The sequence below is a fragment of the Nerophis lumbriciformis genome, linkage group LG18 (assembly GCF_033978685.3).
Source record: "Nerophis lumbriciformis linkage group LG18, RoL_Nlum_v2.1, whole genome shotgun sequence".
NCBI classification, from domain to species: Eukaryota; Metazoa; Chordata; class Actinopteri; order Syngnathiformes; family Syngnathidae; genus Nerophis; species Nerophis lumbriciformis.
Window position 1 is genome coordinate 10975126 of NC_084565.2, and position 16422 is coordinate 10991547.

The 16422-nt window shown below is 37.9% G+C and overlaps 1 protein-coding gene across 2 annotated transcripts in view; it reads left to right on the forward strand.

Annotated features, from left to right (window-relative positions):
- Positions 1-16422, forward strand: part of igsf21a (immunoglobin superfamily, member 21a) — a 695152-nt gene that overhangs the window by 653931 nt on the left and 24799 nt on the right. For both annotated transcript variants that reach the window (XM_061977635.2, XM_061977634.2), the window contains exon 9: positions 12925-12963. In XM_061977635.2, the coding sequence (XP_061833619.1) occupies positions 12925-12963 (39 nt within the window). The remainder of the gene's footprint in view (positions 1-12924; positions 12964-16422) is intronic.

Below are 16422 nucleotides of genomic sequence, written 5' to 3' on the forward strand. Positions count from 1 at the left end.
GCTGTATCCAGAAGTTGTTTCTTCGCGTCAACTCAAACATTTTCAGGTCTTTTTTTTTTTATTAACATTTTTATTTCGAATAAAAACATGGTCGCTGCAATGTAACATGTCAAGAAAGTGTCCGTAGGGCCCCTTTTTCCACCGTAGGAACCTTTAAAAAAAAAAAAAAGTTACCCGGGTAAAAAAGTTCCACCAAAAGGAGCAAAAAAAAGTTCCATTTTCTTTTATATTACTATATAAAAATAGGATATCAAATAACACTTGCAAATGAGACTCAGAAATGGAATAACAAAATTTGATATAAGAGCAATGTGTAAAAAAAAAATTTATTTTAATTACTTAAAATATATTATTAACACAGACAAAAGCACTGGAAATTCCCAGGTACAAGGAATTGGTCGCGTATCGGTTCAGATATAAAAGGTACCCATCCCTAACTGTAAGTAACTGTAAGCTGCTTATTTTACTTAGCTTTATTATTAACAACATTTGGAAAAATCCATCAAAAAGTGTAGAATTTTAGGCAAGACAAGCAAGGACAGACACGGTGGATACGACTGCTCTACCAATGACTATTGTATGGTCCGGACTATAAGCCGCGCCGGTATATAAGCCGCACCTACTAAAGGAAAAAAATATATGTTGTCATATATTAGTCGCACCGGACTATAAGGCGCAGATATATAAGATATTAACATAGCAATATTCTGTACATGTTTATACCTTAATTGTTTCCAAACGGTGTCTGTAGCGCGGCAGTAAAACGGCTGAACAAACAAAACAGAAAAGTTATTGATGTCTTCATCCATCCTTTATGAGATGAATAAGATGTTCTTCTTCTTTAATAAGGCTCAAGATGTTTATCAGATGTACTTGGCAAACACTTTTAAGTTTGAGCAGCTTCTTCAAGTGGATCATAGTGGTACATTGTTTGATTCCTTTGCTTCATCCGTTCCATAATTTAGCCGTCAGCGAAGAAAAATCCATAGATCAGCCGCACCTTTGTATGAACTGCAGGGTTCAAAGCCTGGGGGGGGGGAAAAGCGGCTTTCAGTCCGGAAAATACGGTAAATGTAAAAAAAAAACGGAAAGTAAGTAAATTGCATTGATTCAACCGTAAAGAAAGTCTTGGTAGCAAAATTCCTGGGATTTCGGGGTAAAGGTGTCTCTTATCGTTTGCCATCTATAGCATCAAATATTGATTAACACAGACTGTTGTCCATATTTGGGAGCTATATTTGCATACTTGCCAAACCTCCCGGATTTTCCGGGAGACTCCCGAAATTCGGCGCCTCTCCCGAAAACCTCCCGGGACACATTTTCTCCCGAAAATCTCCCGAAATTCAGGCGGAGCTGGAGGCCACGCCCCCTCCAGCTCCATGCGGACCTGAGTCCGCTTTCCCACAATATAAAGAATGTCTACAGTAAAGCAGTCCGTCTGCCGTAAACAGCAATGTTGTGACACTCTTAAACAGGACAATACTGCCATCTAGTGCATTTGATGAGAGCACTTTTGTGCGTGCCACACATCAATGCATCATCAGAGAGGGTGTTCAGCATGGTTAGAAAGATAGTGACAGGATAGAACAAGGATGGACAATTCAACCCTTAACTCAACAATGAGTAGATGAGTGATATGTGTAAATAAATGAACACTGAAATTCAAGTATTTATTTTATATATATATACAGTATATATATATATATATATATATATATATATATATATATATATATATATATATATATAAGAAATAATTGACTTTCAGTGAATTCTAGCTATATATATACCGCTTATTCCCTTCAGGGTCGCAGGGATATATATATATATATATATATATATATATATATATATATATATATATATATGAAATACTTGACTTGGTGAATTCTAGCTGTAAATATACTCCTCCCCTCTTAACCACGCCCCCGCCCCAACCACGCCCCCCGCACCTACCCCCCACCCCCCACCTCCCGAAATTGGAGGTCTCAAGGTTGGCAAGTATGTATATTTGTACGCTAATATTATGAGGAAAAACATGTATTTACGTATTTATTTATTGTCCAATTACAGTATAAACTTTCAGTATTATTTCATTGTTGAAATAACACACACACACACACACAAATGTAAATACTATTAAAGTTAAAGTTAAAGTTAAAATAGCAATGATTGTCACACACACACTAGGTGTGGCGAAATTATTCTCTGCATTTGACCCATCACCCTTGATCACCCCCTGGGAGGTGAGGGGAGCAGTGAGCAGCAGCGGTGGCCGCGCCCAGGAATAATTTTTGGTGATTTAACCCCCAATTCCAACCCTTGATGCTGAGTGCCAAGCAGGGAGGTAATGGCTCCCATTTTTATAGTCTTTGGGGTTTGAACTCACAACTAACCCGTCTCAGGGCGGACACTCTAACCACTAGGCCACTGAGTAGGTGAGAACCTGATCATCTTTACTCACTTATCTGTAACGGTGTCATTTTGGTGAATTTACTGAGGAATTTGTGAAACTCAAACAATACAAAAAGAATGCCATTGTAAGTTAATAATACTAACACAGACACGGGTTAGCATATTGGCTAATGCTAATGACGCCAGCTTCATTACATTATGATAGCAGGTACAAATATGCATGAAAACACTCCTACAGACATCACACATGGCCTTAGCAAGTATGAATTGTTGTAGTTATATTGTAAAACTAAAACGTTGTTTTGAGTGATGATTGAAGAATCCTTTCAAGCATAAACGCTACGGACGGTTTTACTTCCGGTTCAAGGCATCAAAACAGGAAGAACCTTTTTAACCCGCAACTCGTCCAAAAGATGGCGCCGTGGCACAAACAATGACACACCTTTTCAGTGTCTTTGCTTGAGTTGAATGAAAACTATTGAACACAAAACATTACCACCTTTAGCAATGAAGAGTTTGGGATTTACGTTACTAGCTTTTACTCCAAATTGGAAGTTTATTCTACTTAAAGATACTAGAGTAGATATCTTGATTACCTACCGTATTACTAGCGTACAAAATAAGACACTAAAACTCCCTGACACCTCACCTTTTAAAGGAGAACTGACAGCTCAAGAGAGACGTCACCTTGGGGTGAGTTCAGCAAGGAGGAACCCCGACCTCTACTTAGCACCCTGAGGTGTCATCTGCCGTCCATCTGTCTTCCCCCACCTTGGAGGTTGCTCCCACTCTTGCTCGGGGCGAGTGGACTGTGACCGGGTGACCTTGGCGTCACCCCTCGCAGCTTTGCGATGAACTACTTTAACAAGAAGAACCACCGGGCGTAGTTGTGTCACCGCATGGTGGTGGTGTCACCGCATGGTGGTGGTGTCCATTGTCATACAGCCGGGAAGTGACTCCTGACATGGGCAAGGGGGAGTGTGCTCGCCGTAATACGCACACAAAGGACGGAATGGATAGTGTTGCGTTTTGGACCAGTTGTTCCTCCCAGGGAATTCAAGTCACAAGTCACTCCCAAGCTCTTTACGACACTTAAAGCTGAGTTGAAAAACCACCAGAGACAGAATAGGTATTTTGTAATATATTTGCAAAGCTTTGCAGATATACATTCAGACCAGTCCAGCATAGAACATTCAAATGCGCCCCTAAGATCATCTGCCCCGCGAAACACCCTCTCCCCTCTTAAGTCCCTGGCAGTCCTGTGTCTCTAGCCAAAACAAATGTCCATTATCTCTCTCTCTCTCTAACATTTCTCATTCAAGGTTAAGCACACAGTTGCAGACAACCAAAAGACCACAATTGGAAGAAAAACACTAGCTGTTTAAAAAACATGGTAACACTTCAGTATGGGGAACATATTCACCATTAATTAGTTGATTATTAACATGCAAATTAGTAACATATTGGCTCTTAACTAGTCATTATTAAGTACTTATTAATGTCTTATTCGGCATGGCCTTATTATAACCCTAACCCTCTGACCCTGGCCCTAATGCTAACAAAATAACTCTAAATTAAGTCTTTATTACTTAGAACATCTTCCCCTAGTGTCCAAATAACTCTATATTAAGTCTTTGTTACTTAGAACATGTTCCCCTAGTGTCCAAATAACTCTGAATTAAGTCTTTGTTACTTAGAATATGTTCCTCGAGAGTCCAAATAACTCTAAATTAAGTCTTTGTTACTGAGAATATGTTCTCCTAGTGTCCAAATAACTCTAAATTAAGTCTTTGTTACTAAGAATATGTTCCCCTAGTGTCCAAATAACTCTAAATTAAGTCTTTGTTACTTAGAATATGTTCCCCTAGTGTCCAAATAACTCTAAATTAAGTCTTTGTTACTTAGAATATGTTCCCCTAGTGTCCAAATAACTCTAAATTAAGTCTTTGTTACTAAGAATATGTTCCCCTAGTGTCCAAATAACTCTAAGTTAAGTCTTTGTTACTTAGAATATGTTCCCCTAGTGTCCAAATAACTCTAAATTAAGTCTTTGTTACTTAGAATACATTCCCCTAGTGTCCAAATAACTCTAAATTAAGTCTTTGTCACTTAGAATATATTCCCCTAGTGTCCAAATAACTCTGAATTAAGTCTTTGTTACTGAGAATATGTTCTCCTAGTGTCCAAATAACTCTAAATTAAGTCTTTGTTACTAAGAATATGTTCCCCTAGTGTCCAAATAACTCTAAATTAAGTCTTTGTTACTTAGAATATGTTCCCCTAGTGTCCAAATAACTCTAAAATTAAGTCTTTGTTACTTAGAATATGTTCCCCTAGTGTCCAAATAACTCTGAATTAAGTCTTTGTTACTTAGAATACATTCCCCTAGTGTCCAAATAACTCTAAATTAAGTCTTTGTCACTTAGAATATATTCCCCTAGTGTCCAAATAACTCTGAATTAAGTCTTTATTACTTAGAACATGTTCCCCTAGTGTCCAAATAACTCTAAATTAAGTCTTTGTTACTAAGAATATGTTCCCCTAGTGTCCAAATAACTCTGAATTAAGTCTTTGTTACTTAGAATATGTTCCTCGAGAGTCCAAATAACTCTAAATTAAGTCTTTGTTACTGAGAATATGTTCTCCTAGTGTCCAAATAACTCTAAATTAAGTCTTTGTTACTAAGAATATGTTCCCCTAGTGTCCAAATAACTCTAAATTAAGTCTTTGTTACTTAGAATATGTTCCCCTAGTGTCCAAATAACTCTAAATTAAGTCTTTGTTACTTAGAATATGTTCCCCTAGTGTCCAAATAACTCTGAATTAAGTCTTTGTTACTTAGAATATGTTCCTCGAGAGTCCAAATAACTCTAAATTAAGTCTTTGTTACTGAGAATATGTTCTCCTAGTGTCCAAATAACTCTAAATTAAGTCTTTGTTACTAAGAATATGTTCCCCTAGTGTCCAAATAACTCTAAATTAAGTCTTTGTTACTTAGAATATGTTCCCCTAGTGTCCAAATAACTCTAAATTAAGTCTTTGTTACTTAGAATATGTTCCCCTAGTGTCCAAATAACTCTAAATTAAGTCTTTGTTACTAAGAATATGTTCCCCTAGTGTCCAAATAACTCTAAGTTAAGTCTTTGTTACTTAGAATATGTTCCCCTAGTGTCCAAATAACTCTAAATTAAGTCTTTGTTACTTAGAATACATTCCCCTAGTGTCCAAATAACTCTAAATTAAGTCTTTGTCACTTAGAATATATTCCCCTAGTGTCCAAATAACTCTGAATTAAGTCTTTGTTACTGAGAATATGTTCTCCTAGTGTCCAAATAACTCTAAATTAAGTCTTTGTTACTAAGAATATGTTCCCCTAGTGTCCAAATAACTCTAAATTAAGTCTTTGTTACTTAGAATATGTTCCCCTAGTGTCCAAATAACTCTAAAATTAAGTCTTTGTTACTTAGAATATGTTCCCCTAGTGTCCAAATAACTCTGAATTAAGTCTTTGTTACTTAGAATACATTCCCCTAGTGTCCAAATAACTCTAAATTAAGTCTTTGTCACTTAGAATATATTCCCCTAGTGTCCAAATAACTCTGAATTAAGTCTTTATTACTTAGAACATGTTCCCCTAGTGTCCAAATAACTCTAAATTAAGTCTTTGTTACTAAGAATATGTTCCCCTAGTGTCCAAATAACTCTGAATTAAGTCTTTGTTACTTAGAATATGTTCCTCGAGAGTCCAAATAACTCTAAATTAAGTCTTTGTTACTGAGAATATGTTCTCCTAGTGTCCAAATAACTCTAAATTAAGTCTTTGTTACTAAGAATATGTTCCCCTAGTGTCCAAATAACTCTAAATTAAGTCTTTGTTACTTAGAATATGTTCCCCTAGTGTCCAAATAACTCTAAATTAAGTCTTTGTTACTTAGAATATGTTCCCCTAGTGTCCAAATAACTCTAAATTAAGTCTTTGTTACTAAGAATATGTTCCCCTAGTGTCCAAATAACTCTAAGTTAAGTCTTTGTTACTTAGAATATGTTCCCCTAGTGTCCAAATAAGTCTAAATTAAATCTTTGTTACTTAGAATATGTTCCCCTAGTGTCCAAATAACTCTGAATTAAGTCTTTGTTACTAAGAATATGTTCCCCTAGTGTCCAAATAACTCTAAATTAAGTCTTTGTTACTTAGAATATGTTCCCCTAGTGTCCAAATAACTCTAAATGTAGTCTTTGTTACTAAGAATATGTTCCCCTAGTGTCCAAATAACTCTGAATTAAGTCTTTGTTACTTAGAATATGTTCCCCGAGTGTCCAAATAACTCTGAATTAAGTCTTTGTTACCTAGAATATGTTCCCCTAGTGTCCAAATAAGTCTAAATTAAATCTTTGTTACTTAGAATATGTTCCCCTAGTGTCCAAATAACACTGAATTAAGTCTTTGTTACTAAGAATATGTTCCCCTAGTGTCCAAATAACTCTAAATTAAGTCTGTTTTGTAATATGATTATGAAATAAAAAGAAGTAACACTTAAATTCGGATATATGTAAATATCTGCCTCCGACAATAGGATAGCATTTTATTGTCATCGCGCCTAAAAAGCACAACGACATTACAAACACTCGAGCTTGTTTGCCCGTTTAAAAACAGACATGCCGTATTTTCCGGACTATAAGGCGCAAAATCCTTTTTTCCCCCTCAAAACTCGACAAAAATCGGGTGCGCCTAATGTACGGAATAATTCTGGTTTTGCTTGCCCACCTCGAAGCGATTTTATTTGGTACATGGTGTAATGATAAGTGTGACCAGTAGATGGCAGTCAAACATAAGAGATACGTGTAGATTGCACTATGATGGCAATATGACTCAAGTAAACAACCCCAGCATTTTATATGTTCCATTGAAAATATAGAACATTACACACGGCGCTCAAAAATCCATCAAAATGTTTTAGTGGGACTTTGGTAAGCTATGAAGCCACACCGCTTGATGTGCTTCAACATAGGAGTATTATTATGGTGTGTGTGTGTATTAGGTAAGACATATTATGTGGTGTTTTGTTTCGCAATATTATGCAAAAGCAACTTTTCTTACCTTCTGGTACCTGCTGATCTGTATTTGGGGATCTGCATAAATCCTGAAAAATTGCGTGAGTCCGCCTTTGGAGTTCGTGCCGACACCGTAGTCGGTAAGCTTCTTCTTTTTCTCTATCTTCTTGTTATGTTACATTCATCCTCCACTGTTGCCATTTCTAATATAAAGTAGTGTAAAATTCTTACTTATATCTGTCAGTAAACTCATCATGAAAGCACTAAAACATACCGGTGTAGTGACGTTACATTATTCACCCAAGGAACTTTAGTTATTAGAGAGTTCCGGTCGAACGGTTTTTCACGGGACACATTTCCGGTGTTGTTTTTTCCGGATGAGGAGATGCTGCTCCGTTATTGATTGAAGTAAAGTGTGAATGTCATTAAAACAGTTAGCGCCATCCCTTGACACTTCTTCCACACCCGTCCTTGCACGCTACACCGCTACAACAAAGATGACGTAAATAAGAGCGCACACAAAACGGTGCATGCTGAAGAGACTGTCAGAAAGTGAGTTGAAGATGATGTGTAAAACATCATTTATGCAACATTTGGAGCAAAGAACCACCATTACATGTTATGTAGACCACAAGGAAGTGTTTACATTTAGAAAAATATCATAAAAATATGACTCCTTTGCACCTTATATACTGTATGAAAAAAGATTTAAAAAAAATAGACCATTCATCGGCAGTGCGCCCTGTGGTGCGGAAAATACGGTACATTGTACTGTAGCGACCCATCAGCTAGAGTCGCTCCAGACTGGGGCGGGGCTCGGTCTGGGGCCAGGAAAAACAAACCCTAATACACATAGACACGTTCAAGTTAAAGAAGACAGGACAAGACAAGGCAAGCAGGGCAGATGTGGACAGGGAGGGGAGTGTGTGACCGCCTTCGCCTAGAGCAGTGGTTCTTAACCTGGTTTGAATGGAACCCTAGGGGTTTGGTGAGTCGGGCTCAGGGGTTCGGCGGAGGTCAAAACACACCCGACTCATCATGTAAATAAAAACTTCTCCCTATCGGCTTATTACGGATACGGCAACAGCTGACTGATTTGCAGGTGTGTAATTTGTTGTGAGTTTATGCACTGTGTTGGTTTTGTTCTTTGAACAAGGTGATGTTCATGCACGGTTCATTTTGTGCACCAGTAATAAAACATGGTAACACTTCAGTATGGGGAACATATTCACCATTAATTAGTTGCTCATTAACATGCAAATTAGTAACATATTGGCTCTTAACTAGTCATTATTAAGTACTTATTAATGCCTTATTCGGCATGGCCTTATTATAACCCTAACCCTCTAACCCTGGCCCTAACCCTAACAAAATAACTCTGAATTTAGTTTTTATTACTTAGAATATGTTCCCTTAGTGCCCAAATAACTCTAAATTAAGTCTTTGTTACTTAGAATATGTTCCCCTAGTGTCCAAATAACTCTAAATTAAGTCTTTGTTACTTAGAATATGTTCCCCTAGTGTCCAAATAACTCTACATTAAGTCTTTGTTACTTAGAATATGTTCCCCTAGTGTCCAAATAACTCTGAATTAAGTCTTTGTTACTTAGAATATGTTCCCCGAGTGTCCAAATAACTCTGAATTAAGTCTTTGTTACTTAGAATATGTTCCCCTAGTGTCCAAATAACTCTGAATTAAGTTTTTGTTACTTAGAATATGTTCCCCTAGTGTCCAAATAACTCTGAATTAAGTCTTTGTTACTTAGAATATGTTCCCCGAGAGTCCAAATAACTCTAAATTAAGTCTTTGTTACTTAGAAGATGTTCCCCTAGTGTCCAAATAACTCTAAATTAAGTCTTTGTTACTTAGAATATGTTCCCCTAGTGTCCAAATAACTCTAAATTAAGTCTTTGTTACTAAGAATATGTTCCCCTACTGTCCAAATAATTCTAAATTAAGTCTTTGTTACTTAGAATATGTTCCCCTCGTGTCCAAAAAACTCTACATTAAGTCTTTGTTACTTAGAATATGTTCCCCTAGTGTCCAAATAACTCTGAATTAAGTCTTTGATACTTAGAATATGTTCCCCTAGTGTCCAAATAACACTGAATTAAGTCTTTGTTACTTAGAATATGTTCCCTGAGTGTCCAAATAACTCTAAATGAAGTCTTTGTTACTTAGAATATGTTTCCCTAGTGTCCAAATAACTCTGAATTAAGTGTTTGTTACTTAGAATATGTTCCCCTAGTGTCCAAATAACTGAATTAAGTATTTGTTACTTAGAATATGTTCCCCTAGTGTCCAAATAACTGTAAATTAAGTCTTTGTTACTAAGAATATGTTCCCCTAGTGTCCAAATAACTTTAAATTAAGTCTTTGTTGCTTAGAATATGTTCCTCGAGTGTCCAAATAACTCTAAATTAAGTCTTTGTTACTTAGAATATGTTCCCCTAGTGTCCAAATAACTCTGAATTAAGTCTTTGTTACTTAGAATATGTTCCCCATACTAAAGTGTTACCAAAAACATATAACTTTGTTTTGAATTTGAAAATGTTTATGTTTCACTAAAGAAGGGTTGGGTGAATGCGCATATGAAACTTGGGGGGTTCCGTACCTCCAACAAGGTTAAGAACCACTGGTCTAGAGCCAAGGGTCAAATTTGAATTGATGCGGTGCTAATTTTTGGTATCTGGGAATCGACACCGGTACTTAACAATAGCAATTTCCAGTACTTCTGTGTATGTTCACGTATCAATAAATGTTATTTAGTTTCATTTGTATCCTTTGACATTGAGTTGCAGTGTATCTTGATATCTGTAAGTATGGGTAAAGTGAGCCTCATGAATAATTATTGCAATTAATTAGGGCCCGCATGGCCCATTGTAAAAGGAATCCCAACGGGAGTCCTTTTGCAATGGGACATAAGGACCTATTGAAATTGTAAGGTTTTATTATTTTTCTTCTTTCTTTTTTCTTCCGCCGCCTCTTTGAGCTGTAATTTGACCCACTTAACATGCTTCAAAACTCACCATATTTGACCCGCACATCAGGACCTGCGAAAATTGCCTTTCTAATAAAAAAAAACCGAACCCAAAAACTCAAAATTGCGCTCTAGCGCCCCCTAGGAAGAAAGAAAAACTCAGCTGCCTGTAACTCCCACTAAAAAGGTCGGAGAGACATGAAACAAAAACCTTTATGTAGGTGTGACTTAGACCTAGATTTCATAATAGTATGTTCTCGAACATAAATCAACAGGAAGTTGGCAATTCCCCCTTCAAGACAAAAAAGTACTAAAAACAGTAACTTTTGCCTCTTTGAGCTGTATTTTGACCCCCTTAACATGCTTCAAAACTCACCAAACTGAACGCACACATCAGGACTGGCAAACATTGCGATCTAAAAAAAAACCTAACCCCGAATCTCAAAATTGCGCTCCTCGGAAGAAAAAAATGACAAAACTGCATGTAACTCCCACTGGGAAGGCCGGAGAGACATTAAACAAAAACCTCTATGTAGGTCTCACTTAGACCTACATTTCATAAATTGACAACCCCCAGCAAAAATCAACAGGAAGTTTGCTATTGCCCCTTCAAAACAAATTTTTTGTAAAAACCAGTCACCTTCCTTCAAAAACTATCTCCTCTGAGCGCGTTTGTCGTTTCGCCTTCAAACTAACACAGGAGAGAGATTGAACCCCTGTGTATAAAAGTATAGAACAGCATTTTTCTAACTGCTCCGGTTTTGATTTTATGACCCTTCAAAGACCCGCTGCGCTGATGCTGCTGCGCTGCTGTTTTTTTAAGATGGCTGCTTAAAAGCAGGAAGCACCAACGTGCCCACACAATGCAGACAAGGTAGGTACACTAGACAAAAGTCTTGGGACACTTCAGACTAAAAGTAGACAAAAGTATTGGGACACTTTGGACTATCACTGGACAAAAGTATTGGGACACTTAGGACTAGCACCTGCCAAATACGCGGGCCCGACCAACGCTGCTTGCAGCTTTAATTACACTTATTTTGTGATGACAGTCTAAACATCTCTAATAAGGTGGGTGCACCCAACACTTTCTTTAAACGTGAGCATCCCATAATAACATGTATAATTAAAGCTGCAAGCAGCATTGGTCGGGCCTGCGTATTTGGCAGGTGCTAGTCCTAAGTGTCCCAATACTTTTGTCTACTTTTAGTCTGAAGTGTCCCAAGACTTTTGTCTAGTGTACCTACCTTGTCTGCATTGTGTGGGCATGTTGGTGCTTCCTGCTTTTAAGCAGCCATCTTAAAAAAACAGCAGCGCAGCAGCATCAGCGCAGCAGCATCAGCGCAGCGGGTTTTTGAAGGGTCATAAAATCAAATCCGGAGCAGGTATTAAAACGCTGTTCTATTATTTTATACACAAGGGTTTAATCTCTCTCCTGTGTTAGTTTGAAGCCGAAACGACAAACGCGCTCAGAGGAGATAGTTTTTGAAGGAAGGTGACCGGTTTTTACAAAAAATTTGTTTTGAAGGGGGAATAGCAAACTTCCTGTTGATTTTTGCTGGGGGTTGTCAATTTATGAAATGTAGGTCTAAGTGAGACCTACATAGAGGTTTTTGTTTCATGTCTCTCCGACCTTCTCAGGGAGAGTTACAGGCAGTTTTGTCAGTTTTTTCATCCGAGGAGCAGTTTTTTGTGCGTTTCATTAAAAAATTGCGCTAGAGCACAATTTTCAGATTTGGGGTTAGGTTTTTTTGCCAGTCCTGATGTGTGTGTTCAGTTCGGTGAGTTTTGAAGCATGTTAAGGGGGTCAAATTACAGCTCAAAGAGGCAAAAGTGACTGTTTTTAGTACTTTTTTGTCTTGAAGGGGGAATTGCCAACTTCCTTTTGATTTTTGCCCGAAAATATACCGTTATGAAATCTAGGTCTAAGTCACACCTACATAAAGGTTTTTGTTTTATGTCTCTACGACCTTCCTAGTGGGAGTTACAGGCAGTCTAGTTTTTTTTTTCGTAGGGGGCGCTAGAACGCAATTTTGAGTTTTGTGGTTCGGTTTTTTTTAAAAAAAGGCAATTTTCGCAGGTCCTGATGTGTGGGTCAAACATGGTGAGTTTTGAAGCATGTTAAGTGGGTCAAATTACAGTTTAAAGTGGCGGCGGAAGAATAAAGAATAATAAAACCTTACAAATTCAATAGGTCCTTATGTCCCATTGCATAAGGACTCCCTTTGGGAGTCCTTATGCAATGGGCCATGCGGGCCCTAACTAGGAGGCGTTGATAATACCCAGGAGACACGCTTATCTCCTCCTTTGCCATGACTGCGCGCTTAAGGCATTTAAATAAATGTGCTTTAAATCTGGCACCAGACTGTTTTGTTCCACCTCCATCACGAGGTGCCAGTGGATGCCAATCTAGTCACCACAAAGCTGTCAACCGTTCTAACCTTCTGTCTTTTTTCTTTCTTCTCGTCTCCGACAGAGAACCCGAGCATGATGAAAAACACGCAGAGCCAGAACAGTAAGTATTCCGACCACGCCGATGACGAAGCTTTGATTGGGCGCGAGCGCTAACGAGGCATCACTGAACTCCCTCTCTTTGACTTTGACACCTCAGCCTGCACGCGCTGACAGGAAGTGTGCGCCTCACAAAAGCTAATACCTTTCGGCGCTGGAAATGTCATGTCAGGGATCCGTCTCGGCCCCTGTGCTCGCCCCGCCGCCGCGATGAACCGAGCGCTGTCACCGCCGCGCCAGTGTGAGATTATGACGCGGTCCCGTTGCCGTGGCGATGGCACATTTTCCCTTTTTCCGTTTCCGCTTCCATCATTATTGTGTGGTGTTGCTGGGCCCCGCGTGCATGGTCAACAGGGACCTGAGTCGGAATCACAATCACAAATATTGTCTAAGCCCGGGCCCCTGGAGAGGGGGTCCAGACTGAGGCCAAGGGGAAAAAAACGGGCATTTCTACATACAGTTAAAAAAATTCCAATCATTTCTACAAGTCTTATTTTTTTGTGATGTAGTGATTGGAGCACATACTTGTTGCTCACAAAAAAACATTCATGAAGTTTGCTTCTTTTATGAATTTATTATGGCTCTACTGAAAATGTGAGGGTCAAATGTATACATACAGCAATGTTAATATTTGCTTACATGTCCCTTGGCAAGTTTACCTGCAATAAGGCGCTTTTGGTAGTGTCGGAGGCAGATATTTACATATATCCGAATTTAAGTGTTACTTCTTTTATTTCATAGTCATATTTGAAAACAGCTCGTGTTTTTTCCATTTGTTCTCTTTCTGTTTGTCTGCAAGTAAACTGTGTGTGTTAACCTTGAAGCTTTGGAATGTTAGAAAGAGCGATAATGGGCATTTGTTTTGGCTAGAGAGACATGACGGCCAGGGACTTAAGAGGGGAGAGGGTTTGGTCGGGGGGGGGGGAGACCATCTTGGCGACGGAATTGAATGTTCTATGCTGGACTGGTCTGAATGTATATGCAAAGCTTTGCAAATATATTACAAAATACCTATTCTGTCTCAACTCAGCTTTAAGTGTCGTAAAGAGCTTGGAAGCGACTTGTGACTTGAATTCCCTGGGAGGAACAACTGGTCCAAAAACGCAACAGTAGCCATCCACAAGCTTCTGCTTGACCGCTTGACCACAAAATTGCTGCAGTTCAGCTAAATGTGTTGCTTTTCTGACAAGGACTTGTTTCTTCAGCATTGTCCACACCTTTAAGTCAGGACTTTGGGAAGGCCATTCTAAAACCTTCATTCTAGCCTGATTTAGCCATTCCTTTACCACTTTTGGGGTCATTGTCCTGTTGGAACACCCAACTGCGCCCATTGCTGATGATTTTAGCTTGTCCTGAACAATTTGGAGGTAATCCTCCTTTTTCATTGTCCCATTTAAAGCAGCAGTTCCATTGGCAGCAAAACAGGCCCAGAGTATAATACTACCACCACCATGCTTGACGGTAGGGATGGTGTTCCTGGGATTAAAGGTCTCACCTTTTCTCCTCCAAACATATTGCTGGGTATTGTGGCCAAACAGCTCCATTTTTGTTTCACCTGACCACAGAACTTTTCTCCAGAAGGTCTTATCTTTGTCCATGTGATGTAAGATGGAACAAAAATGGAGCTGTTTGGCCACAATACCCAGCATAATGTTTGGAGGAGAAAAGGCATTGAACAACTCAAATACGTGAAACAACATGCTTTTTGACGACGTTTAATCAATGTTGGGTTGTGACATTGATTTGACATTGAATTTTGGTATTTTCCCAACTAATATTCTACAACACAAATACAAAGTTGAAACAACATGCTTTTTGACAACGTCTAATCAATGTTGGGTTCTGATGTTGTTTTGACCATTGAATTTTGGTCATATATCGACCAAAATTCTACAACACAAGTACAACGTTGAAACAACATGCTTTTTGACGATGTTTATTTAATGTCAGGTTGTAACTTGATTTGACGATTGAAATTTGGTCATTTCCCAACCAATATTCTACAACTCAAACACAACGTTGAAACAACATGCTTTTTGACAACGTTTATTTAATGTCAGGTTGTGACGTTGATTTGACCATTGAAATTTGGTCATTTCCCAACCAAAATTCTACAACTCAAACACAACGTTGAAACAACATGCTTTTTGACAACGTCTAATCAATGTTGGGTTCTGACATTGATTTGACATAGAATTTTGGTATTTTCCCAACCAATATTCTACAACACAAGTACAACGTTGAAACAACATGCTTTTTGACGACGTTTATTTAATGTCAGGTTGTGACGTTGATTTGACTATTGAAATTTGGTAATTTCCCAACCAAAATTCTACAACACAAATGCAACGTTGAAACAACATGCTTTTTGACAACGTTTAATCAATGTTGGGTTCTGACGTTGATTTGACTTTGAATATTGGACATTTTCCAATCAAAATTCTCCAACACAAATACAACGTTGAAACAACATGCTTTTTGACGTTTAATCAATGTTGGGTTCTGACGTTCATTTGACCATTAAATATTGTTTTTTTCCCAACTAATATTCTAGAACACAAATACAATGTTGAAACAACATGCTTGTTGGGGATGTTTAATCAATGTTGGGTTCTGATTTTGATTTGACCATTGAATTTTGGTCATATCTCGACCAAAATTCTACAACACAAATACAACGTTGAAACAACATGCTTTTTGACAACGTTTATTTAATGTCAGGTTGTGACGTTGATTTGACCATTGAAATTTGGTAATTTCCCAACCAAAATTCTACAACACAAATGCAACGTTGAAACAACATGCTTTTTGACAACGTTTAATCAATGTTGGGTTCTGACGTTGATTCGACTTTGAATTCTGGACATTTTCCAATCAAAATTCTACAACACAAATACAACGTTGAAACAACATGCTTTTTGACGACGTTTAATCAATGTTGGGTTCTGACGTTGATTTGACCATTGAATTTTGTTTTTTCCCCAACTAATATTCTAGAACACAAATACAACTTTGAAACAACATGCTTGTTGAGGATGTTTAATCAATGTTGGGTTCTGATTTTGATTTGACCATTGAATTTTGGTCATATCTCGACCAAAATTATACAACACAAATACAAGGTTGAAACAACATGCTTTTTGACGACGTTCATTTAATGTCAGGTTGTGACGTTGATTTGACCATTGAAATTTGTTAATTTCCCAACCAAAATTCTACAACACAAATGCAACGTTGAAACAACATGCTTTTTGACGTTTAATCAATGTTGGGTTCTGACGTTGATTTGACCATTGAATTTTGGTATTTTCCCAACTAATATTCTACAACACAAATACAACGTTGAAACAACATGCTTTTTGACAACGTTTATTTAATGTCAGGTTGTGACGTTGATTTGACCATTGAAATTTGGTAATTTCCCAACCAATATTCTACAACACAAATACAACATTGAAACAAC